This window comes from Varanus komodoensis, unplaced genomic scaffold (assembly GCF_004798865.1).
Source record: "Varanus komodoensis strain SLA01 unplaced genomic scaffold, ASM479886v1 scaffold59_1, whole genome shotgun sequence".
Taxonomy (NCBI): Eukaryota; Metazoa; Chordata; class Lepidosauria; order Squamata; family Varanidae; genus Varanus; species Varanus komodoensis.
The window spans coordinates 1287420-1313852 of record NW_025336221.1 but is presented as its reverse complement, the minus strand read 5'-3'; the positions used below and the strand labels follow the sequence as shown (position 1 = coordinate 1313852).

At 47.4% G+C, this 26433-nt stretch overlaps 1 protein-coding gene across 1 annotated transcript; it reads left to right on the top strand.

The window, feature by feature from the left end:
* Positions 1-13043: 13043 nt before the first annotated feature.
* Positions 13044-25529, top strand: CACNG5 (calcium voltage-gated channel auxiliary subunit gamma 5). Its single transcript, XM_044449570.1, has 5 exons — positions 13044-13251; positions 15997-16083; positions 20608-20748; positions 22620-22765; positions 24726-25529. The coding sequence occupies exons 1-5, from the start codon at positions 13044-13046 to the stop codon at positions 24981-24983; spliced, it is 840 nt and encodes a 279-aa protein (XP_044305505.1). The 3' UTR covers positions 24984-25529.
* The last annotated feature ends 904 nt before the right edge of the window (positions 25530-26433 follow it).

Below are 26433 nucleotides of genomic sequence, written 5' to 3'. Positions count from 1 at the left end.
TTCATCATAAGTAATCAGCATGTCTGATAGCATTTTCCTTGTCCTTTCCTGTGATCCCTTCCCCTTCAACCCAGATAAAGTTGTATAACATGAGTGATATTTAAGTCAAGGTTCCTCCTGAGGTGGGCTTAATGGAAGCCTGGGATGGTTCATTTCTGGAACAAGAACTTGTTAAATATGTCATGAGACTAAGAGAGAAAGTATGTTTAGAGGGTTTTACTGTGCCAAATTGCATTCTGCTGATCAACTTGAAGAACATGAAAAATAGCTTTCTTGTTTTCATTTTTATTTTAAAAAATTCACACAGTGTTCTAATTTTTCAAAAAAACCAAAAGACCCATGAAGCATCACTAATATGGTAGTTTTGTACATGCCTACTCAATGGAGCCCCGTTGAGTTCAGTGGGACCTACTCCCAAATAAGCCTGCATATGTTTGCAACCTAAGATTTATAATTTGCTTTCCACTGACGCTTGCTTGTATTTTACTTCCTTTGAAACGCAACATAAGATAGCCTCATTATTTTCTTGTTGCAGTCAGGGGTGTCAAAGAAAGCTGCAGAGTTCAAATTTTACGAATCTGACCTGTGGGTGCACTGATTTTTCACAGGTCCTGCATATTGCATGGATTTACAGACCAGTGGTGCTGCTAGTGGTTGATTTTTGCTGAGATAGAAATTTGTGCATGCTCATGCTTGTGTTTATGCAGCTAATGCACGCAAGTGCAAATGGAAGGAAATTCTCCTACATCTCATTTAAAAAATCCAGTTCCATCCGTGAGTAAACAACAGAGCGCAATATGCCTGGCACAGAAAGAATGGCTTACCAAATTGGTTCATCCTTATTTGCAGTTTGCAGACATGATTGAGGGCACATCTAGAGACTGTTCAGTGAATTAAGTATTAGATGTTCACACTAGAGATGTTTCAGACCCACATCCCTGTTCATTTCTGCCTGGACCAAGTGAATGGTTTCTACCAGCCCGGTCCTTTAGTGCTAAGGCAGCTGCCCCATGGTCTTCTTGAGATTTGTGTCCTCCGTTCCTGCTGCAGTGGCAGTGGGAATAAAGAGGCAAGACATTTAATTATTGACCCACATCTGCGAAGGAGGAATTCACTCCCTTCGGGTCCAGCATCAGATGATGTCCCATTTGCAGAAGAATGGCTGTATCCTCACATACGCTTGTGACTCAGACATTAAATCGCTCACAGAAGCAAGCGGACAGTCAAAATGCTCTCCCTGTGTTAAGCAAACAGGGCTGTGGCATACACCAACAAGAAGGATTTCCCTAATGATGTCTGCATAGCACAAATACCTGCTTGGCTTTAAATTTATCAGCCTAGCCTTCCACAACCTGGACATTATCCACCACCCCCAGCCAGCATGGTCAATGACCAATAATCCAACACATCTAACGAGCACCAGTTTGGGGAAGGCTGTATCATCTCACTGGATTTTGCTAGCTCTGTAAAGGATTGCTCTCCCAGTCTTTATTTTACTTGTTTCTTAAATGTATATCCTGGGTAAATCTTCAGCATCCAAGTGCTCCTTGGTGTGATGGAAGGTCTTCACCTGCTGTTCAACTGACCAAAGCACAGGTGTGGAGTGAGCTTACCTGGAGAGGGTGTCCTTGAAGGTAGCCACTGCAGGTGAGAGGGTTCACTCCCCAGCCTCACCAGCTTTCCTTCCAGTGGAGGAAGAGAGCCCTGAGTGACCATCTCTGTGCCTGGGCCAGCAAGGTCAGGTCAAAGGCTTCTTTTTTATTTTTAATAACAAAATGCAAAACAATAATACTGCAATGCAGTGTCTGGCAACAAAATTTAACATGACCTCCTCAAAATAATATCTAATAGCATCAATAATAATAAATATGCACAGAATGCAAGTTCATCTTAAAGAAGGGAACCATGGCATTTCTACAGGCAACCTCTCCCTCTAGGATAGGAAAGGACAGTGCGACTGAGACTGCAATCCTACACATAGTAAAGTGGGAGTAAGTCCCATTGAACTTATGTATATGTTTGCACTGTATACAAATAAGATGCAGAATGGTAAAAAAATCTTCTGGAACAGCCCAGACAATAAATAGAAATAAAAGACCGTAAGGTGCAATCCCATGTGTGTTTAGACAGGAAAAAATGCCTACAAATTCCATCATGCCTACAAATTCCTTCATGCCCAGTCCCACGGCTTGTTGGGACAGTCTGTGAGTTGTAGGGCTTTTCTTTGTCAATACGTGCATAGGGCTGCACCCTAAATAAGGAGAGCCTGTTCTGATGAAGGGAGCATGACCAATAATTGATCCTGGAATGTGGGAATGATTGACTACCACTCAGCAAAGACATTGCTGAGAAAACATTGTAGAAAAGTGGAGAGTACCAGAAGTCATTCATTCACCAGCAGTTTGGCCTTAAATGAAGACCATTTCAAACCATCACCCTCTTCCCTTCTTCTCTCTTCCATATAACGCTTGGTTTTTCATCCTAGTACCTGGCTTTCTTCCCCGCTTGAAGCTTGAACTAATACAAAATGCTGGGAGAAAACGAGGCTTGCCATACTGTTAGACTGTAAGCGACTGCAAGATAAACAGAAAAGGATATCCTCACCATGTGATCTACTGATGGTCAGTGGCATCTTCTGTGCTGAGTCGCTGGACCACTGAGAATGTTTAACCTTGATGTCTCTCTCTCGAGATAAACCTTTTCTACACATTTAGAGTAGAGTTGCATGAAGCTTATATCTGTCTGCTGAATGGGGAGCAGAGGAATTAAATGTGGTCGTGAAGTGCTACGTCTCTGGATACCCTGGGAGCGCAACAAGCCCAATATTGCATGCACAAAAACACCTTGACACAAAGGGCTCCCACAATCAATATTGGGTATTGATTGATTGATCTTGTGATTTTCAAGCCCTCTTCCCCTGAGCTTTCTCCTTTCCTTCTTGTTGTTGTTTCTGGATGCTCTTATGGAGGACCCTTTTCCTGCCTTTATTGTATGATTTTGTACGCAATAAGCATGGCAAGCAGCAGGCATGAATATTGTATGGATGTGGACTTGCAAGATGCATTCATCACATGTAGTGCCAAGAAGGAGCCTGCAAAGACAGGGTGAGAGAACAGTTGTCAATCATCACTAGAGGCAGATCAATCAAGATTGTTTTGTACCAAGGAGGTTGGGAAATAGAACTTGTAGGAGTGATTCTGCTGGAAGAGAAAAATTATGACCTTGCCTTCTCCTTAATTTTAGGTGCTGAATAAAGGGCCATTGAAACACTGTTTCTCTGTAAAAGAGGAAGAAAGTGTTCTCTCTTCCCACACATTCACTTTCCAGCCTCCTATCTTAATTATGCTGGTGCAAAACCATTTTCTTAAAAAGACTCACTTAGTCTGGAACCTGCTAACTCACCCTCACAGGAGGCTTCTTGAACCCACAGAGCAGTCCTTCAGCTGGCTGTCCACCACATCAGAAAGAACTCTGGCCGAAAAGGTCTTCGCATACCACAGGGTTCGTTTTAGAATTGGCTCAGCGGTTCTGAACGCCCTTGCTTGGAGTGGCAGAGGATCCAGAGTTTCTCTCCTTCTGTGTAATGTTACTACATGCTCGCTCGTGCTCCCAAGCTCCCGTGCCTCGTTGAACTGGCCCTTGCGACCTATCCGGACCGTTAGCAGGAGCCCTCAGCGTAGGACAAATGCCTGAACGGATTGCGTCACGCTGGGATTTCAGCACCTTGGACAGGTTCGCACGGTCAATTCACCCTCTCTATTGACTCTGTCCGAGCCGTTCCCCCGCCCACACAGACACACAGAACGGCCGGGGGGGGGGGGGCACCCCTCCATTGCCTTCCCTTTGCGCTGCCCCATCATTACCTCCACACTGGAGGGGTGACGTCTGCAGTGAGGGACCTGCTTTGCCCGGGACTGCCCCCCCCCATAATTTAGAGCTCTGATTGCCCCTGGTTTGCGATTAAGCAAGAAGACCCCGTGGTTAAAGCAGGCTTCCCTTTGCAGTTGTCGCTCCTACGATGCATAAGGCACAACGGGGTGCTGCAATGGATCTGGTGCAGGGCTGGGGCCAACCAGGGCCATCCTGCGCTCTCCCTCGTGCCCTTCTGATCACGGGATACAAATCTGAATTGATGACCAGGAGAATTCTCGCGACAGCTAGGGTGGTCAGAGAGCGGGAGCGACTGCACAAGGAGGCAGTGCATGTTGTGTAGCTGCAGGAGTCAAGCAGAGAGTGAGCAGAAAACTGGACTCCTGCCCCGAGTGGGAGGTTGGACTCCGCTATTCTGTGTGTGTGTGGGTGAGAACCTCCGGAGTTCAGCTAAAGTCTAGCATCCCTCTTGACCTGGGGTATCTCAATTTGGGAAGGGGGCTATTCCCATTGCCTTTCTAAAGAAGGCATCCTCGGAAAGGATCACCCCTCAGTCAGCTGCTGCCCTGGGCATGCTTGCTCTGGTGAGCACCCACTGCAGAAGACGATGTTTTAGGAGGAGGCGCTGTCTCTGAAGACCCCTGTTTTGAAGTCTCTAGCTTAAGAGGCTCCTGACTGGCAGGTCCTGACTCAGCTTGGTGTTGGGACCTGAGTCTGGACCCTGCACCGCTTGGGGATTGTGCCACTGTTCCCTGTGACCTAGCCACTCACTCCCTTCTGTGTCACAGTTGCAGCTTCTGCTCAGGGGTGGGGTATGACACCTTGGGAATCCAGACTTTGTAATGCCAGCCCCCACAGAGAACTCCTTAGGAATGGACTCCTTCTGCTTCCCAGGAGTGGGTTTAACATCTGGAAACAGCAGCCTCTGCAAGAGGCAATAGAAAGAACAGGGCCAAACATGGAAGCTGTTCAGCAAATAAAAACTTGCTTGGGTGAGGTGGGGGGACAGTCTGGCCATATTTTTTTGCTGCCCTCAGTAACCCTTTCCAGGAAAGGGAACACGCTGACATTGAAGCACGCTTGCATGGTTTTCTCAAGGGTGGTGGTCTTGGACCCTGCTCTGCTGATCACTGATCTCACACATGAAATGCCACTGAGTCTTATTGAATAGTCTGAGCTGGGGTAAAAACACCAGGGGATTCATAAAATGGCTGAGTGATATGAGCAGGAAGAAATCACATTCCAGATTAGGTAGGGATAAACTTCAGCAAATCAGCACCTCTTATTTCCAGTCCTGAATATTGTACTCTTGTCACTTTCAGATTTGGTGCCAGAAGCCGGCTTCCCTCTTTCTTCCACTCAGTTAGCAGATAGTTCCTTGAAAAAAGCTCTTTATTTCCAGTGTACAGCCCACAAACCAATAAGCAGCAGAGGTAGAGCCTCTGAACATGCACAGAGTGGTTTGCTGAACTGTGGTTCTGCTCTGCTGGAGAAGGGCTAGTCTCCAAGATCTACACAATCCCATCTCTCCAGATGATGGAGTCAGGGACTGTACCAGCTCCTCTCCCAAGTCCCCTCCCAGCACTTCACCCCCTGTCAGCTCCTGGGGTCTGCCTGAACTCCTGGAGGCGGCAGTCTTGAGATAAGCGCTCCCTCCTCCACCATCTCTGTGTCTGCAGACCTCATTTCCCAGGCCTCACAGTCCTCATCTAAAGAGTAGGTGCCACCCTGGCCCTGGAAAGTGCACTAGCCACCCATTTCATTCTCAACTCTTGGCAGTTGCCCCACGCCAACCCTGGGCCAGCGACCAAGAGCTGCATCCGAATGTGTTCCTTCGCCAGCATGTGGAACGGATGCTGCTGACAGAGCGTGTGCCACCAAGTCTGCCCTGGAGTTGGAAGACCCTCAAGAGCAGATCTTAGGGGGCATGATGTGCAGGTGTGTGGGAAGCAGAAGGAAGGATTCCTGGAGCATCAACAGAAGTCTGCTTACACGACATTGGGTGGAGTTCCAAATATTTCATCAAATATTTTGCCTCACAGAGTTGAGCCAGAGGGAATCACGGGGGACTGCTAAAGCGAGGCCCCTGGTGTGGAAGCTTCCAGCTTCTGTTTGGATCACATCTCCTCATGTTCTGGCTCAGCTTAAGCTTCCCCTCACATTCCTGCTCATATTCTAGCATTTTAATCCATTGCTTCTCAGATGAAGTACAACCGATGTCTTCCTGTCATTTGATCTGAGCAAAGTAACAAAATTATTCTTGACTTGCCTCAACCTGGGTTGACCTCAAAGTCTCGCCTGTAGCCAATTTCATTTTTCTTCACACTCCAGGAACTGAGCTAAGAGGAACTTATTGTGGAGTTGCTTTTTGTACTGGTCTTAGCCTAAGTGGTTTCTCTTTAAAAAAATATCTGCACCTCCCCTGTGTTCTTTTTCCATTACCTAGTGGCCATTTAACCTTAAGCCTGCAGGGCACACTACTGTGTTTTGTCCTTTTTTAAGGACACGATCCTGTGCTCTTGGGAACACATTCCAGGGTCTGTAGTGTATTGCAGATCTGTCTCTTTACAGGCAGCAAGAGGCAGAGGCAGAAGCTGGGTGGAAAATGTAGGCCTTCTTACTGCAGTGGTGGGAACTTCTGTCACCAACATCCTCAGCTGTCGCTGCTGCAGTGATGGTAGCGGGGAAGAGGCCTGTCCAGGAGCACAGAAAAGGAGCTTGGACCCCCAGGAGCCACAGTTTCTCCCTCCCTTCTGAAATGCCCCTGAGCTTGGAGGGGAAAAGGCCAGTCCTGCCACTCTTATTTTCCCTCCAGCTGCGGCACCACAACTGCCTGCCTGCCTTGGGGAAGCCTGGCCAGGCCCTGGAAGCAGTGCCCACCCGCCCCCCCCTCACCCCAGAGAGCTGCTTTCTCTCCTGCCCTCAGATAGTCAAGTTTAAACTGTAAAAGAAACATGATTGAACAAGTCAAATAACAACTGTACATTGTGTATATGCTGCAATAAAGCTGTAACAGCTGCCCCAAAGCAACTGAAGGCATAAAGGATGGGGTTTAAATCTTTAAAAGTCTGCATTTTCTGTCAAGATGCTGAAAATTACCTACAAAATACCTGATGTGACCTATGTGTAAAATAACTAGCGTTTCTTTCTTCTTATAAGATGCTGCAGTTCCGTGGAGCTTGAATCACAGCCTTTGCTTTGGGCAAGCTTTTCTGTGCTTCATTTAGTCTATTGTACAATACGTGCATTTCACACGCTGGGATCATTCTGCATGACATGTTCTGTATAGATCAAGAACTGCACTTAATAGAATCTTTTTGGCATGGAAGCCACAACATTTAAGCTTATTTACTGGTGCTTAACCAGCTTGTGGCTCATTCCTCTCTGTAAACTGGCCACTCTTTGCTTCTTCAGCATATTTTGAGGGTCATCTCAGCTGTTCTCTACCTGGCATTCTCCAGATGTGTTGGACTACAGTTCTCATCACCCCTAGCCAGAACTGGCCATGCAGGCTGGGGATTGTAGGGGTTGTTATCCAACACATCTGGAAAGTGCCATGTTGGGGAAGACTGATTAGTAGCATCCTTTGAGGACTGCATGAATCTCTACAAGCCATTGCGGGGATTGAAGGAAAAGTATTTATCACTTGGCATGTGGGGGTCTTTAGGCTGACTGTTCCCCCCCAAAGTTTGTGGGCACATTTTGTGCTTGTCACAGTTTGCATCACTGGGACTGGGCCAACTATGCCAAATGGAGAGAATGACACCCGGGCATTCAGCAAGTTTTCTTTGAAGTAAGTACCACTGACACCCCCTGAACCCACTTTTCGTAAATGTGCACAGGAAGGCAATCTGTTGAACTTTTTAGGTTTCTTGTTGGGACTGGTTGTTGGAGGACGTTTTTGCTTAGAATTTATCTCAGGAAGTCACCTGGTGCACCCCAGCTCTCACCAGGAGCAAGTTTGCAAGCTGTGAAGTTGCAACTCCCTCTTGCATCTGATATTTGCCAAAATCAGGTGAAAGGCAGTGCCATCGGAGCATTAACTAAACCTTTTTTTAAAAAAGTCTCACCAATGGATGCTGAAACTTGGTGCAGCAAGGGGGCTGGGAATGGCTTCCATGATTCCGTTTCAGTACCTGCTCACCTGTCTGCTTGGAACCTTACTTCATGAGAGCTTCCTTCATGAGAGCAAGCAGATTATAAATACGCTGGGCCAATAATTAGCCAAGTAATTGAGAGGTGGTGTAGTGCATGGTGAGAGCGTGGGCCTGGGGCTTGGGGAGATCTGGGTTCTAGTGACCACTGGGTGACTTAGGATCAGTCACTCGCTCTCAGCCTAATGTGCCTCACAAGGATGAAAGGGGAGCTATGGAAGCCACCTTGGGATCCTCAAAAGGGGGGAAATGGTGAAATATAAATGCAATGTAATAATAAGAATAAAAGTATGTAAAAAGATGCTTATTGCTATTTGTTGGGTGGGAAACTCCATGGAAAATGGGATCACTTGCTGCTCTGGCCCTGGAGAATTTCGTACTCTTGTGCGTTGCATGAACAGGGTGTTTGGCAGCATCCAATTCAGCCCTCCCATTCTGTCCTTGCATTTCCCTTCCCTTGCTTAGCAATGGACTCCACTTTTGATCAAGTATCTCTCGCTTTTCTGCTTTACTCTTTTGCTCAGCTAGGATTCAATGCCAGTTTGCATAAGGATACCCCTCCCTACCACCCTCTTTGGCCATGGACCCATGGGATAGAGACAGGCTTGGAAATGCCTTGGAATGGTTTATATTGTTTGTTTGTTGCAAGGACCTCAAGGCAGCACACATGATTCTCCTATTCTCCACCTTGATCCTCAGAACAACCCTGTGAAGTGGGTTAGGTTGAGAGCTGAGGAGTGCCCAAAACTCACCCAGGGAGCTTCATGGCCAAGTGGGACCTAGAAGCTGGATCTGCCCAGGTTTAGTCTAATACCCGACGCATTACGCCACGCTGGCTCACCATCCCAGGGGTGCACACATGTCCACTGGCATTCAACTCGCAGCATTCCTGACCACTGGCCATGATGGCAGGACTTTCTGGAAGCTGAAGTCCTCCCCGCCCTGCTCTATGCCATGATCATTTTGCCAGCTGAGTAACAGTTTCACCTGTTGAAGACGTGAGCAAGGCTCATCCACCAGTTGCCAGAGTCCGTGGAGCAAACTCACAAAAAACACTGCAGCCTGAATTATTGCAGCATGTTACCTTTGCAGCCCTAAGAGCATACTGATCAAACACTGTGCTGGAGACTGTGCATCTAATGAACCTATTGGAAATCATTCTTGTGTCTCTGCTGTTCACTCTAATTTGGGAGAGTTATTGATGGGACTTAACTTACTTATTTCTCACTGCATACAGAGACTGAATTTTGACCTAGGAAAGATCTCCTGGCATTTAGAATTGTTCATCTGTTAAGAAGCCTTCACTGTACCTGCATGAGGACGCGGACATTTTCATTTATTTGCTCCTTCTTCTTAACAAGGGTCACATTTCCTGTATTCACATTCCACAGTCACCTCCTTTGGTGTTTTCTCACATTTAAAAATGACTGACTTTGAGCCAAACAAGATTCCCTGCCAGGGTCCTGACAAAATTCTCTCTGAGGCTGCTATTTAACTGTTTAATGTATTAATGTTTTTTTCCTGATTTCATATTTTTATTGCATTTTATTGCCTGTTTTATGATTTGTTGTAAGCTGCCCAAAGAGCTTCAGATGTGGCGCAGTATAGAAATATTATCATTATTATTAGCATTTCAAAGGTAGCTCCCATTGGTGCTAATGAATAAAGTGTTGAGAAGGCATTCTTGGATGGATTAGTATTGATGCTCAATGGAAGAGGTTATTTTTAAAAAATTAAAGGTTGGTTGGGATATTATATAAGGAGGTGAGGAACAGGAGTGAGGAAGAGTTGGTGTATGGAATCAGCCTGAAAGGAGGAAATGCAAGTGCTGAGGATGGCAAAGGTCTTGGACCCGCACCTTCCATTCCGTTTACAATTCCAGATAAAGAATCCTAAGCATCGCGCATAAGTCTCCTGGCTCTCCTCAAGTCTGCATTGCTTTTCCCTGGCAAGCCCAGCTTAGCAACTGGAAACCACTCCCCTCCTGTATCCCAGGGCATGTTGCCTGGCAGAAAAGCTTTCATTTGCCGCCCAATATAGTGGCTGGCCAGCCATTGCCCAGATGCCATTGTGTTCCTCACTCTGCCTGTGCTGATTGCCTGTGCTCTCCTTACCGTGCCTCCCTCAACCACAGGCTTAACTCCCACGACAGGGGTAGGATCCTCTTAGGCAGGACATGCACATGTTAGGCCTGTCGTGAGCGGAGCCGGCTGGAGCCAGGGGCCAGACTAGATGGCCCGGGAGGCCCCCTCTCACTCGCTCTGTTTCTATGTTTCTTTCCGCTCCTTTCCCTACTGCTTCATCTTCTGAGGAACTCCAACATGTTGGATAGGAGTCTGGAACATGCTCAATGTGCCATGTTTCACAGGGCCTGCCCATCCGATTGCCACATGCCCAGCACTCTTCCGGCACCACGTATTACATGGGACAGTTCGTGGGGGTGGACAGGGCAGGTCTTTCATCTGAGGCTCCTCTCTCAAGGGCCTAGGGCAGCCCACAGTTCCTAGGAATGCTGTTAGCCATGTATTGTTGATATGCCCGGTGGATTCCAGTTTCAGTCAGATGTAGAACATTCCCACAGAAATCAGTATGCCATGATAGTTAGGACTAACCCATTGATCAATGTCCCATTGATTTCAGTGGGTCTGCTCGAAGTATGACTCCTCTGGATCCCACCCCTTCCCTCAGCAGAAGATGCTTTTCAGACAGCCCTAATCTGACCTGGTTACCCCATGCCCAACCTAACTACGCTGTGGTAGCACAGTCTGAGTACATTTCTCCCCACATCTGAAAATCACTCCCCTCCTCCATCCCAGGATGCTGCTGGATCATGATGGAGCCAGCAGGAAGCAAAAGGCTGGCCCAGAAGCAACCCAGATCTTTCCATGCCTATGCAAAAGAACAAGATGAAGGGTGGTCCCTTCACTCTTTCCTTGTTGTCATCAGTTTGCCGCACATGTATTCCTGATCCGCTCTGCCATCTCTGCCCAATGCCACTAGCCCTGTGGATCTCTGTGCTAAGAGGGGTTTTGCCCAGATGAAGGTCAGTGGCCTTGGAGAACCTCGAAGCCTGCCTAGGAATGCACACTAAGTGAGGCCTGATCTGAGGTGAACCTTGCATCCATTTTAATTGCAGAGGTTTCTGACAACGCTGGACTGGAGGTCTGTTCAGGAAGGCCTGCCTTGTTACGTGTTTTGTCCAGTGCCTTGCCTTAGGCACTTGATAAATAACTTATGGGACATCATGATTGTTATTCCTCATCCAGCAGGACATGGCCAGCTTCTATTAAGGAGAGTTATGTGCACTGGCAGAGGAAGGACAGAGGAGCTGTTCAAAGACTGCACGTTGCACATGCCTGAGCTTCCAGTCTCTCTGTACTTGTCCCTGAACCCGCGCCAAGGAGGGCTAATTGACTGGAAACTAAACGGCAGTCCTAGGAGTCCATATATTGGGGGGAAAGAAGCACCGAACAAAACACAATAATTTGTGAGGACTTCCAGTACTGCAGAGCTGAGCCCTGCAACTTCCTAATTGCATCAAGCATCCACTGAGCGAGAGAGGCTTTTTCGTGACCGAGGCAGCAAGCCAGCTTTCAGATCCAGCTCTACATGTAACTCCTGTTCTGCCCGTACTAGCTCTCCGAAGAGATCGGCTTGCACAGTGTCCCTTTAAAATTTGGCCCTGTAAATTGCTCTCTTGGGTGTAACCAGTTAGTCTCCAGTCCAAATCGTACCTCAGCCACACATTTACTAGGCAGCAGATGCAATTGTAGGCAAGGCACCCTGGGCCTCTGCTGCAATCACTCTAAGGCTGAACCTCTTCCATGCTGCTGTTAGAAACTGACTTCATTATGGGTGGAAGTGCAAACGGGAGTGCCTGAGGAGACCCAGTAGTTACCTGTGGAAACTGGACAAAATCTACTACTGCACGCATCTCAGGCATGCATCTCAGTCTTATTCTTTGCTGCAGTCACTTTAATAAAGATTTGGTCTATAACAACTGAAGTGGCATCCTGAGAATGAGAAGCCGGGCACAGCCGTCAGCTCTGCTTCGCTTGGCATAGCACAAGCCCCAGAGAGCGCTTGCTGTTACAAATGGCAAGTGCAGGTCTGAACCAGCTCTGCTCTCGCGGGACTAGAGATTGGCAGGAGGATGTCTTGCCCTGCCTTGCCCTGTCTCCAAGGCTCGCAACCTAAGGCGGAGCGGGAGTGGGAGAGGAAGGCTGCCATGGCAATGCTGACAGGCTTGGAGCGGTGCCTTGGTGAAGCTTCCCCGTCGATCCGCCACCGTCTTCAGCGTTCTGGGGCTCTCACACCCAGGCGGATGAGCGGGCCTGCCAGACTGGACCACATGCAGCGAGAATGGGTTACACACAGTGTGACAGGCGGCACTTTCTCCATACATCCAGGCAGGCCCTCACTGTCCCGCCACCCTCAGAGACTCAAGGGAGGGGCTTCCTAGCTCCTGGGCTCTGAACTTCCTGTCCGTGGAGGTTATGTTGGCCCTCACTGTAAGCCTTCCACCACCAGGCCAAAAAAAAAAAAAAAATTCAGACAGGTTTTATAAGCCTCTGCATTGCTGGAGGGGTTCTTAATTGGCTGCTATTTATTTATTTCATTTTGCTTTTAGGAGCTTTCATATGAATTGTTTTTCTTTTTTCTAATTAAGCTGTTTTCAATCTGGTTTTTATTGTTAGCCGCCCCTTTTTGGCTGAAGGGTGGAATATGTGTCAAACGAACATCATTTACCTTCCCTGTGGTTATCCCTCATGTCTGGTTCTAAAGGAATATGACAGTCATGGCCAGCCCCTTGGGCTCTAGCCCTGTTTTCCCAGGTAGTCATCTGTGCTCAAATGTGTAAACAGGAGATAAGGAGAGCCCGTGTGACTTTGCCTATGATGGCTAAGAAGATTGACATTCATGTTCTCTCTCTCTCTCTCTCTCTCTCTCTCTCTCTCTCTCTCTCTCTCTGCCCCCACCCCCAAATCCAGGAATTCTCTTTTGTTCCACTGGCCCCTGATGCTTTTGGGAATGAGCACTTGTGGCAGGAAGGCCCTAACCCTGCTCAGCAGTGTGTTTGCTGTGTGTGGACTAGGACTCCTGGGGATTGCCGTGAGCACCGACTACTGGTTGTACCTGGAGGAAGGGATCATCCTGCCCCAAAACCAGAGTGCTGAAATCAAGATGTCCCTGCATTCTGGCCTCTGGAGGGTTTGCTTTTTGGCAGGTACTGTGCTGCTTTCTGTAAAAGTAAACCTGGCTTTTCTCATACCTGTTGCTACTCAAACCTAGCTCCTAATATTAGCAAGTCCTAGTAATGATCTGTTATGAAGCTCAGCATCATCAACAGCTGCCAGAGATATTCTTTTCTTTTACTATATGGATATGTTCCCATTGCTTCCCTGTCTTATTTTCTCTGCCATTAAAAACATCTTGATGGCCCTTCCTTGGCTTGTTTGAAAGACAGGAAAGGACTCAGTGGGCTCCATCCAGAGAGTCATTTGAGCTGGTTCAAACATGGCTGTTGTACATGTTGTCTTGCATAGGCTCACTACATGTTTAAGGATCCATGGCATTGTGGGTTGAAGTCACCTAGAAGAACAGGCGATCGGATGAGCTACCCTGTTGGTTTCAGTTCTTGACCAGCAATCCGCTTGGATCTGCCCCAGCCAAGCTAGCAAGGAAACCATGTGACTGAGCTGGACGTCTTCTCTGGCTGGAAAGCACAGCACTGAAGACTTGTTAATTTTTGTATAAATCTGTTAATTAATCAGTGTAGAGGTGGAGTGACAGAATTATAGAAGCAGTTAACCAGGCAGCCAGGACAACTGTGAATGCAACACCAGTTTTGCTGCTGAAATATATTCAGTTTTCAGACCACTGCATTTAGGATCTATTACTGAACCAATTAGGAGTTAGTCCTCATGGAGAATTAATATTCTTAAGTGCATCAAGTAAACAAAATTCATGTGTAGAAAAATTACAGAACTTTACTATCAATAATGAAGAAATCAAAATCGTGAAGGATTTCGCATATCTTGGCTCAGTTGTCAATTCCAAGGGAGGCTGCAGCCAAGAAATTCCAAGAAGACTGAGAATTTGAAGGGCATCAATGAAAGAATTAGAAAAGATGATCAAGTATAAGGATGTTTCCCTGGAGATTGAGGTCAAGATCATCCAAACTATTGTATTCCCAATCACAATGTATCAGTGTGAAAGCTGGACAGTGACAAAAGCTGAAGAAAATTATGTGTTTGAAACATGGTGCTGGAGGAGAGCTTTGTGCATACCCTGGACTGACAGAAAGATGAACAAGTGGGTCCTGGATCAAATGGTGGGCATGTCGTGAGCGGAGCCGGCTGGAGCCGGGGGTCAGACTAGATGGCCCGGGGGACCCCTTCTGATTCACTCTGTTTCTATGTTTCTAAATCAAGCCAGAGCTTTCTCAAGAAGCAAAAATGAGAAAACTGAGGGTGTCATAATTCATGCACATCATTAGAAGGAAAGACTCACTGGAGAAGACATTCCTGTAAGGGTAAGCCAAAAGCAGAAGACAAAAGGAAAAACCAAATATGAGATGGTTGAATCCATATAGCGAGCCACAACCTCCATCTTGGAAGAACTGAATGGAGCAGTCATGGACAGGACATTTTAAAGAGCTTTCATTTATAGGTTTGCCATAGAGATGATACACACAGCAGCAATAATCCTCACTGGACATAGTAGGATTTACTGCAAGTAACCGTGTATAGGGCTGGGTTGCTAGAACTCCTTATATACAATCTTCGGGGTCAGATTTGGTGAGCTGCCCATATGAGTGTGGCAATGGCTAAGCCTACCATAAGGAAGAGGGAGGTGACAAAAGTGGCAGCCCTTCATTCTCATAAACTCTCAGGCTGTTCCCTTCTCTTGGAGGAAAAGGAAGCACATTCCTTGCGCATTATCCTGGGCCCCGAAATTACGCTGCTTCCACAGAGAACACTATCCCAGCACCAATGTTAAAGTAAGACTCAGGTTCCCATCCAGACAGCTCCTTACATGGACTGAGCAGGAGGGACTATCTTGTCCTTTGCCTTAGACAAGGACAAGATGGTCCCAAATTGTTATTACTATTGTTACTGATTCTATTTCTATGCTACCCAATGGTCAAAGCTCTCCAGGGGTTTGCAGCAATGGTTTACAAAGGTCTCAGGCCGCCCCTGGTTGTGGTGGGCTTTTCAGATTCTGCCAAGTTTTCACAGGTTTCTATTATCTCCTGTCAGTCCAGCAGGCTAGCCAACAAGGGATGAAACAATACTTCGCCCTCCCCACGCCTCACTGCTTCTTTTAGGATGACAGAGCAATAGACTGTATCCGTGGAACCTGTATGTTTATAAGTGAGGTGAACTAAAGCAAGGTACCAGTTCAGCCTCCTTTAGCTGTTGTTTGTTGGCCAGCAATGTTTGAAAAGGCTGACATTCAAGGGCCAAGTTGGGTCAGGCATCATTCATACAATGGATTGAATTGTATACATACGGGGGCCCAAATTTTGATGTGGGGGCTAAGGAGACTTAAAAACTTTGCTCCCCCCTATGGCACTGGTCCAGAGTGTGGGTCACAACTCTGCTATTTGCATTAGAAGAAAAACAACTCTTTGCAGCAATGCAAATAGCAAATGGGGTGGGCACCATGCTTATCTGTTTGAGCACTCTGGTGGGAGCAGGTTTAAGAGAAGAAAGGTTGAGCCCGCCACCCCTGCAGATTGGAGCACCTACACCTGGAATTTGCTTTCAATATACCGCATGCACAATTGGCATTTGCCTGAATGGCAATCCTTCTGGACTGGCTTTGGATCCTCAAATGTTTAAGAAGGCCCATTGTGGATGAGAGCAATGTCTTCAAAGCCCTTGAAGCTTTGGAAGGCAAAGAAAGCTTGTGTACTTAGGCTGATCTGTTTCTCTCAGAAAATAAAGACAGGATCATTCCCTTGCAGGAGAAGAACATGGGAGGTGCTTCACCATAGAATACGTCATGCCGATGAACGTCCAGCTGACCTCTGAATCGACTGTCAATGTTTTAAGTAGGTAACTTCTACTGTGTGAGTTGAGGAGGGGGACTTGGGGTTGTGTGTGTCCCTTCTAAGATTTGCACTTCACAGACAAGGAAAGCAAGGAGAAGCTTTATCTCAGGGACAGGCAGCATCACTGCTTCACGTGGGGAGAGCCCTCAGAACAAAGGCAAAACCCACAAAACAAGCAACCTAGTGTGCAGCATAGGGCCACAAGGTTGGTGGCCGGTTTGCAGGGGATGCCGTATGAGGCGAGACTGAGGGAACTGGGTCTCTTCAGCCTGGAGCAGAGGAGACTGAGAGGGGATCAGTTGGCGACATACAGGTATGTGAGGGGGTGTCACATGGAGATGGGCAGAGACCTGTTCTCCCCTGCAGAGGAAGGCAGGATGTGCTCCAACGGAGCAAAGTTCAGGGAGCCAAGGTTCCATTTAGATGCCAGGAAGCACTTCCTGACAGTTAGGACCCCGAGGGTGTGGAATGGGCTTCCACGGGAGGTGGTTGAGGCCCCATCGGTGAGGGTGTTTAAGGATAGGCTGGACATGCAGATGGGAGGCATGTCGTGAGCAGAGCCGGCTGGAGCCGGGGGGTCAGACTAGATGGCCCGGGAGACCCCTTCTGACTCACTCTGTTTCTATGTTTCTTTTCTCTGGAGGCAGATCGGCGGGGCTGGAGCACATGTGGGAGGCAGGCAGAGACAGGACTTCTCTGCAGTGCTGCAGTCTGGAGCCCTGGAAGGCGGTTGGAGTTCTGTGTGCTCCACGCAGCAAAGCGGGGAGCAAAGAGATGCTCTTTTAAGCAAGAGGCTGACAGGCACTCCTCCAGTGTCCATGGCAACAACCCACCAAACATTTATTGACTCAGTTATTTATTTATCTATCTATCTGAAGTATTTTTAACCTGCTGTCACCCTAGGAGAGCAGGAAGAAGCAAGAAGCACAAGAAAGCAGAATAGGCCGCAATAGGAAGAAGGGGCATCAGGAAGGTGGCTGCGAAAACTTGGCCCCTGGGGGCCACGGAGGGAGGCCACAGGCTCTCTGTTCCCTGCAGGCATGGCTAACAGTCCCCCTCATGGGACGCCCAGAGGCTCTTTGCAAACAGCCCCTATTTTGATATGTAGGGAAGGAAGGACCAGCCTTTCCCTCACAGGGTCCAGTCGGCCCTGTCCTTGGCTCAGCCGGGAGAAAGAATGAGCTGGGAACCAGGATGGGGTGCACTGAGCGGGGAATCTGTCAGGAGGGGGTGAGGCTTGATGCTCACTGGGGAAATAAGTCCCCACGGGTGGATTCCCACAAACCCTGCTGGCCTGTGGAGGCCAAAGGCGTGCCCATGATGCCTCTCCCGGTTCCCAGAGGCTCCCTCTGGGAGTTCGATTTTGTTCCTTAAGAACTGTTGTTTTTAAAATGCTTTTAAATGGGAGACAGACATATTGCAAAATGAAGAGCTGCCGCCCAACGCCATCTTTACGTGGTTTCAGGAGAATGAGAGCTCAGCTCCCACTTCTGCCTTGCAATGAGGTTCATGTGCAAGTCATTCTCACCAGTTTGCCTTCAGGGAAAGGGATGTTTTGCCATCAGCTATGCTGTGCCCACCAGAGCAGCAGTTGATGGGCAGGGCCTCAGAGCAGCCATTTTGTGAGAATGCTCACGGCGCTTCCCAAATCCCAATGTGTCTGCTGATTCAGACATGCCATGGCTCCTGCTGCAGCTATGAACCCCTTTGGTTGTGTCCCTGCTTCTGTGAAGGAAGCATCTTCTTTTCTTCTTTTTTGTTTTGTTTTGTTTTTTTTTTTTCCTTGTGCAAAGGAGAGGGTCATATGTTCAGGAAAGAGCAGAAACAATAACTTTGATATAATCATTCATTCATATCTCCATTCGTTCGTTCAATTTCTTTGCTACATTTCTATATCCTTCAATAGCCAAAGCATTCTAGGTGATTCATTAAAATTAAATCTGTAAAATTCAGCATGAAAGTGTTATAAGTTAAAGGCCAAATGAACCCTGATGCAAAAAGTAATTCTTATTTCTTCTGAAGAACTTTTGCAAAGAAGCAACTCTTTCGGACATCAGCAGGTGCAAACTACCAGAGCTTTGAGGCCATGACTGAAAAAAAGTACATGTATGAGAAGGACAGCCAAGCTGGTTAACTAGACATGGGGAAGAAGAAAGTAGCTCTCCAGGTGTTTTGATCTTCAGCTCTCAGCATTCCTGACCCCAGGCCATGCTTGCAGGGAATGTCAAAACCCCTGGAGATTTGCTTCTGCCCACCTCAACTGACATGGCTTCACAGGGTGGATTATATAAGGAGCAGTTTTCCTTGATGTAAGGGGAGCCTACACGTATTTAAGGGTTGGAGCCATTACTTTAAATTGGGCCTGCAAGCAAATTGTTGGCTGATATAATTGGCTGAGTATGCCAATACCTCCCAGTACCTGCTAGGAGGGATTCTACACCCCTGAAGCTTCCAAACCATCTTTAAGGGCAGACCTATGTGGAGTGTGTGGCTGTGAGCAAGCCAGGAGGTTACAGAAGCCTGGACTCAAATATAGAGGCCTGGCCTACTCAGGAACTGGGGCAATCTCCATATTCATTTTAGGATCAAACTATTCATGGTACAGGCATTCTGGGACTGGAACGGCTCTGTGGAGAGGGGAATTCAGACTGGAGAAGGGTCATTTTCTTTAATCCACACAAAAAATATCTCTGGTCTCAATCAATGTGACAATTATCAAAATTTAAATGGATATTTTGCAAATTAAAATGTTTCACATCTACACTGTGTGTTTTTCTGCATGAATACTCTTTTGAAATGTCTAAATATTTGACATAGTACTGGCCGGGACAATCTGTTCAAAAGAATTAGAAACAGCCCCCCTCCCTTTCTTCCTTCAAAACCTATAGATTGAGGAATACATTTGCAATGATGTTTGAAATGAAATGACACATGTTATCCCCACCACAAAAATTTGCAGTATTATTTAGAGCTTCTTCTGTTGCTATAGTAATCCAAAACTCTATTTTGGAATGGATGGTTTTATCATTTGTGTCCACTTGTGAGAAGAGACAAAGCTGGCGCTTGCGGAGCTTCATATTGCAGTGCCCCATCCTCGTGACTCTGTTGTTCCTCAGAAGCTATCCTGGGACCACAGGGGACCATGTGCAGGGCCAGCGAAGCTAGCCTGCTGTGGAGGACCTCCCTTGTCCCGCGCTCGGAAGTTCTCCCGCTGTGAGTGCTCCGATCGCACCAAAGGAGCAAAGAGGGCATTCTGGAGGCATCTCGGGGAAGATCAAAGAAGCTTTGGACATGCTGAGCTTGAACTTGCTAGTCAGATAGTCCCTTGCTAGTCAGATCGTCCCTAAGCAGCATGGTTTCCACATCCCTGCTCCATCCTCCGGGACTCTCCACACATCCCAGCCGCTCATGAGAGCAAAAGGTCTGTCCTTTCCTTGTTCTTGCCTACAGACCCCAGCAGCCTCCTCCTGATAGGTCCACTGCAGTCCTGAGGGGGGTCCCCCACATCTCCCTTCTGAGTGTACCTGCATGTCTGCGGAGCTCCAGAGAAATTTGCATTAAATGAAAATAATCAGTTTCACTGTTATTTCCCCCTTCTCCTTCCATGTCTTTTTGCACTATCTCACTCTTTCCAAAAGTAAATGGGAGACAGACATATCAATGGGCCAATGGGAATTAACTGAGCAATGACATGTTGGTTGCTAGGGACTGAGGGCAGTAGAGATGAAAGCTAGAAGCAGCCATTTTTGCTGCCACTCTCACAAGGGGGCTCTATTGTATTTCATTCCAAAAGTGGTAAAATGATTCTCTGGAGAAGGTACAGTGAAGCCTCGAAACCTCAGAACAGACAGTTGATGCTCGCCATGGTTTCAGAAAACTAATCCTACCATGGAAGAACTCCAGAACTGGGTCCATACAACACAGCAGTAAGATTTCACCATGGCATTTCAGGACCTGTGAACTAGTGTTTTTCCCTAGAATCTGGTCCTCTTCTGTCAGTCAGGCTTCTTTTGCTCAGCAAGCCAAGCTGAGCTGAAGGAAGTGCACCAACACGTGCACAGGCAGACCTTCTCCTTTGTCCATGTGCCTCTTTCCCCATGCATGGAGAGGGAGATATGCTAAACCCAAAGGTACAGGACCATAGGATTGCAGCTTTAGTCCTCAGGTGGACTTTAAAGTTCCAAACAGGGAGATATTTTCATACTATAGAAACATAGAAACAGAGGGAGTCAGAAGGGGTCTCCCGGGCCATCTAGTCTGACCCCTGGCTCCAGCCGGCTCCACTCACGACTATGAAAAATGGCATGAATGTAAAGTCCATAACACAACTTTGCTGTTCTTTCTACAGACAAGGTCTCTGTGTTTTTCTTCATGTGAAAAGGACAGCATTAAAAATGTAAATAAAAGGAAGGACCACAGAGAACAATGAAAGTGCAAGTGTAGAAAATAAGTTTTCTATTCATGGTGCTATTTATCATTTGATTTGAGGAAGCATGAACCATTTTCCCTCTTTCCCCTCTGCAGAGATGATCCGTTCTGCCACACCATTTCCTCTCGTCAGCCTCTTCTTCATGTTTATTGGGTTCATTCTAAGCAACATCGGGCATATTCGGCCTCACAGAACCATCTTGGCCTTTGTGTCGGGAATCTTCTTCATTCTCTCTGGTGAGTTTTCAGATGGAAACATTATTCATCTGTGTAGGCTGGATCTGAATTCAGATCTCTCATATGTATACCTGAGAAGGAGCATGGGTTGATTTTGGCAGATTTTGGTCTTGTCCTCCATTGTGACAATCTGCCTGTAATAGGATGCCATAGCTTTGCATCAGCCTCAGTACTGTTATTTCCAAGTATGAAATGATCAGAGAGGTGGTTAGAATGCGAAATCAAGACTGGGGCAACCCAAGGGACTATTTCTCCACCTCATCAACCTCATGGGATTTTTGTGGTGATCACATGGATGGGAGCAGGGGAGAACTATGCACGCCTCCCTGAGAATCTTAGAAGACGGGACGTACATGCATGCCATAAACAAAAGAATTGCCCCCATTACCACCCAGTACCCCACAAATGAAAGCATTTCCACACTATATGTGACTAGGTGTCTCTCCTTGCCCCATCCACCCCCAGAAAAAAATAAGAGCAGGATGACACAAGTTAAGGCCCTCTAGATGTTTTGGCCCAAAGCTACCAGCCCGAGCCACACGTCCAGTAGAGAGGTTGATGGGAATTGTAGGGCAAAACTTCTATAGACCCACAAGTTGTTGCCCTGTAGGTTTTAACCTGATCTACACTGTAGGCTCAAGGCAGATTACACTGAACAGGCTAGAGCGAAAGCCCTGTTCACACGCCTCACCATTCCAACCACAAGAGTGGCTGGTGTCGGGAGCGCTGCCCCTGTCCTAGGACCCAGATCCTCCACGCTTTGGATTGCTGAATGCCTGCGGTTCAGACAGATTCCCCATGTGAATTAGAATCCTACAAGATTAGGAACCTAAATTACACGGGGAGGTCCACCAGCTCAGGTGTTGCTGGATTTCAGCCCAGGGAATTGGAATGACAAGAGGGGGGTGGCATGAATAGGGCTGAAATCACTGCAGATTCCCCAGCCTTTCCCACCTTCATCCTGAGCTCCCACAACCAGCTCAAAGAGCTCAGTCTCTCCATACTTCCAGAAGAAGTTCAGGCTTGGACTTTGGACACTCCCAAAGGGAGGCAGCTCCATTCCTGGGGGCCCTTGCTGGCTGAACCCAAGGCATGGTGTGTATCCAGATGCAACCTCCCACAGTGCTTGAAGGCCTCTGATGCAACACTACGGTCCAAGTCTCACAGAGCATTTTGACTAGAGAGCCCTCTGAGTGGGATGGTGTAACTTGGTGTCCTGCAACAGCAGGAGGCTGGATCCAGTGGCCTTCGTGATCCCTTCCAACTCGCCTATTTTATGACCCTATGCAGCTCCAGAGCCAGTTTCTGTAATTCTGTCTCCCCGTGACTGACTTGAGTTAATAGAGCGGGCCTGAAACTTTTCAGAAAGTCATCTGTGAGCATGTTTCCATTTGAGAGGAGAAGCCCATGTTTTATTCAGAGCCTTAAGAGGGTGTTAAACAAGCAGCTGGGACTGCAGAACTTAAAAGCATGGACTTGCATGGAGAACTCATGGTTCAGAAGAACTATGTCCAGGGTCATAAATCTGTTGCCTAATTCAGCAGAAGTTTGCTTCTCAGTGAGTGGAGGCAGCTGCGCCCTCGGCAGAAGTGCTCTCCCTTCCTCGGCAAGATATTCCCTCCAGCTGCAAGTGCCTTTTCAGACCAGGGAGGGGCAAGCTAGGGCCCTTCAGGTGCTGCTGCAGTCCAGCTCCCACCGGCCCAGCCAGCATGGCCAGTGGCTGGGAAGACTGGACTGCAGTCACACAAGATTCGGAGCGCCTCAGCTTCCCCACTCTTGCTGTGAGAGGAGACCTCATGGATGGGATCGATCTCCACCAATGAATACTTTCCCTTCGCATGTCTTTTGACTCCAGACCTCTTGCTTCCCAGGCTTATCTCTGGTTGTAGGGCTCGTACTGTACATCTCCAGCATCAATGATGAAATGCTCAACAGAACCAAAGACTCGGAGACTTATTTCACTTACAGATATGGATGGTCGTTTGCTTTTTCGGCTATCTCTTTTCTCCTGACAGAGGTAAGGTTAGTGGGGAGCTGCCTGTGGAAAATGTATACAGCCCAAGCAAATCAAGGAGTGATCCTTGGCATACCTTCACAATGCGAAATCCTGGACATCTTCCTCTAACCCTGACCCTGCTGGGCACAGCTTTGCCTTCGAAGAGGCACCTTGGGCTGTGGATGGGGAGAGGGAGCATGAGGAGACATCCTGCCACTCAGCCTCCCTTTCCTCCCAGAGAATGCTGGGAGGTCTTCCGTTCTTCTGACCACAGCCAACAGTCCAAGGGTGGCTATGAGAAGCACTCAAGACTGCACTGAGAGAAGCTCTCGGGAGAATAGTGTAATGGTGGGCAGAGCCAGAAGCAAATACCAGAATCAAAATATACCAGAATATTTTACCTTCAAGCTGGGCCAGTAACAAAGGAAAGCCATTTTGACCTTTCAGAAAGGGAAAAAATCTGCACATAGGCTGTGAAACCACTAAACTGTTGGTGGCTTGAGGAAAGGGGTCCAGCCAAGGAAGGAGGAAGGGAAATGACTGTGTGGGAACCCTGCAGGGCCAGATTTGGTCCCGTAGCCTGAGGTCCCCCATCCCTGCAAGAGCCAAGGAGAAGTCCTGCAGTACCAGGGAGCGCAGGCATTCAGCCTGCCTCTTTGACGTTATTTGCTTCACCAGCTGTGGACCGTCCACTTGCCAGGCGTCCCTGAGACATTTCAGACTGAAATAGCCTGGTTCAAGGCTACAGAGCCCCTGGCACTCCAAATGACACTGGGCTGCGGCTCTTGCCAGCCTCATCCAGCATCTCCAGTGGTGAAGGACGATGTGAGTCACAGTCCAAGAATGCCTGGAGGACCACACATTCCCCATCCCCGGGCTGGAGGATTCAGATGCTTTCCTATGTCTCTGCTGGTTGTTATCAACCTCAGGAATGGAATGCATTTCTGCATACAAGAAGTCTGTGTGTTGTGGGGGAGCCGGTGTGGTCTAGTGGGGAGAGTGCTAGACTGGGGTCCTGGGAGAGCGGGATTCATCTTACTCCACAGGTTTGTTGTTCCAAGGGTAAAAATGGAGTGGGGGACTCTGAAAGCCACCTTGGGTTCATCACAAGAGGAAATGCGAAGGGATATAAATGCAATGCCAGGGAACGTAAACAAACAAACAGAGAGCTTTCAAACCTCCTGAGGGCCTTGCAACCAACCCCTCACCCCACCCCCTGGACTCAAAGATGAGCGTACCCAGTGCTTTTTTTGTAAAAAAAGAAAAAAAAAGTGCAGGAACTCAGGTCGCCGCTGGCAGTAAGCACTCAGTGCACGACCACACACACCCATCCCAAGCCGAGCAGCGTCCCAAGCCAGGTGGCACAGACGCAAAAGCAGCCCGCAGGCACTATGTTAAGGATGTTTGCTGCTGACCTGCTACGCCAACAGGCGATTCAAAATCACTTTGTAAAATCCATTGGAAAAAAAGGTGCCGGAACGCTGTTCCGGTGCATTCTATGACAAAAAAAGCCCTGAGCGTACCCCTTCTTAGTCAGAGCTTTTCTACAGGAGGCTGTTTGCCACTGTATTTCATCATTTCCATTTCATTGCAGCAATGAAATCCAAGTCCTACAGAAAGAGCTTTTCCTTTCCTACTTTTCTGCTCCACAACTTCTAGGTGGAGCTGTGCTATGGCAGAATAGTGTAATACCCAGTGGAAATACTACCCCATTTTCACCATTTTAAATGAACAAGCAAACAGACAAACTGGGCAAGCACTCTGAAAAAGCAAGCCAAACCTGGAAGATGGTGGCATCATCCAAAGAACCCATAAACAATTGTGCATAAGGAATCGTGACTATACAACTGACGCCTCTTGTAGAAAAGCTCTCAGTCCTGCAAGGGCCTGAAGGGGCATTTCAAGGCCGACCTGTCTGTGGTGCTGCATCCAGTCAGTGCCTGGAAACAGGAGCTTCACTTTTGCACCCTCTCTCCTTCAGAGTGCAGGTGTCATGTCCGTCTACCTGTTCATGAAGAGATACACGGCCGAGGAGATGTACCGGCCTCATCCGGGCTTCTACCGTCCGCGACTGAGCAATTGCTCGGACTACTCTGGCCAGTTCCTCCACCCGGATGCGTGGGTTCGTGGGCGCAGCCCTTCCGACATCTCCAGCGATGCTTCTCTCCAGATGAACAGTAATTACCCTGCTCTACTTAAATGTCCCGATTACGACCAGATGTCATCTTCTCCATGCTGAATGACCAGTGGCACCCTCACCTTTCAGGGATGGAAGGCTGGTGAGGGCTGCTTTGTCCTGGACCTGCACTTTCTCTTAAAAGTCACTCTGACAGGACAACCCCTGTCCAATTAGCAGGTGACGTGATTACCTAGAGGAAAGGGGCATTCCCACCAACGAAGCACATGTGCTTACCTAGTATACTAGAATGGGGGTTCTGATCCTGCAGCTAGTCCATGTGTCCAGATCTGTTGGAGCTAGGAATAAACAGTGGATGTGGAAAAGGTACAGGATCACACCCATCAGAAACTCGATATAAGAAAGACACTAGTCGCAGGGAAAGAATCTTGTCATAGGCAACAAATGGTTTGTGGGTTCTACCTTTGTTGTTCCATATATTGCCAGCATCAGGCGTAGGCCAAAATTCCTGGTGAATAATCGTTAGAGAACTGCAGTTCTCGTCATTGCTTAGCATTTCTTTTAAACGGGCATCTAGTTATGGGTCACATCAATTCAAATATGTATTTGGTACAGTGCAACTGTGTACATGTCTATTCTGAAGCAAGTCCCGTTGTGTTCAGTGAAGCTCATTTGCAAAGGACTGCACCCTGAGAGTTCTTTGGCTTGCCTTCATTTCGTTGCAAGACTAAGGTTGTCCTTGGACACCTGACAATTAACCCTCATTATAATCACCGTCCAATCTAGTGATGCTAGACCTCAGTCCAATTTGGCAACTTCACCCCTTGCACTGGAAATGTGACATCCTGAAATAAAACAGCAGATGCTCTGCTACAACTCTTGCCTTCAATAGCAGACTAAAAATATTAAAGGCTCGATCCAGTACTAACAGTCAAAATCCATTTATCTCATGCTACGTAGATCAACATCTCTATTACCTCAATCAGTCTTAAAACAGGAAATGACTGAACAGGAAATGTGATCATTTACATGCGCTGAAAATGAAGCCCAAGGCTTTAATTTGGCAAAGCAGCTGTCGCTAATCTTGCTAACTCCTTCCTTCGGGACACCCAATTGCAATGAAAATGCGTGTGCTGCCCTGTTGAGCTCCAGAGGACTGAATTGGCACTCAGCTCTTGTCTTTGTAAATAACATATACAGAAAGAAAAAGTTCATGTATGCGTATTGTGTTGCGCGTTTGTATATCTTGTCTGTTGTAATTGATTGCATTTGATTGCTCAGAGAACTGCATATCAAATGTATAAAATCCAGTCTACTGGTTTTGCACTATTCTGTACAGTTCTGGTGTATACAATTCTCATGCATATTCTAATTTCTCTTTCAGGATTGATGTTAGATTGAGTTGCAATCAAAAGCAAATCAAAACTGCCAACTTTCCATGTGTTTACAACATATCTGTAATGATTGCCTTTCTTTCTTTCTTTCTTTCTTTCTTTCTTTCTTTTTCTTTCTTTCTTTCTTTCTTTCTTTCTTTCTTTCTTTCTTTCTTTCT

Excerpts from the sequence above, each read along its gene's own strand:
- CACNG5 (XM_044449570.1), top strand. The coding sequence starts at position 13,044 with ATGCTTTTGGGAATGAGCACTTGTGGCAGGAAGGCCCTAACCCTGCTC. Across the intron at positions 16,084-20,607 it reads ATCGACTGTCAATGTTTTAA|AGATGATCCGTTCTGCCACA; the intron begins GTAGGTAACTTC and ends TCCCCTCTGCAG. Across the intron at positions 20,749-22,619 it reads AATCTTCTTCATTCTCTCTG|GCTTATCTCTGGTTGTAGGG; the intron begins GTGAGTTTTCAG and ends CTTGCTTCCCAG.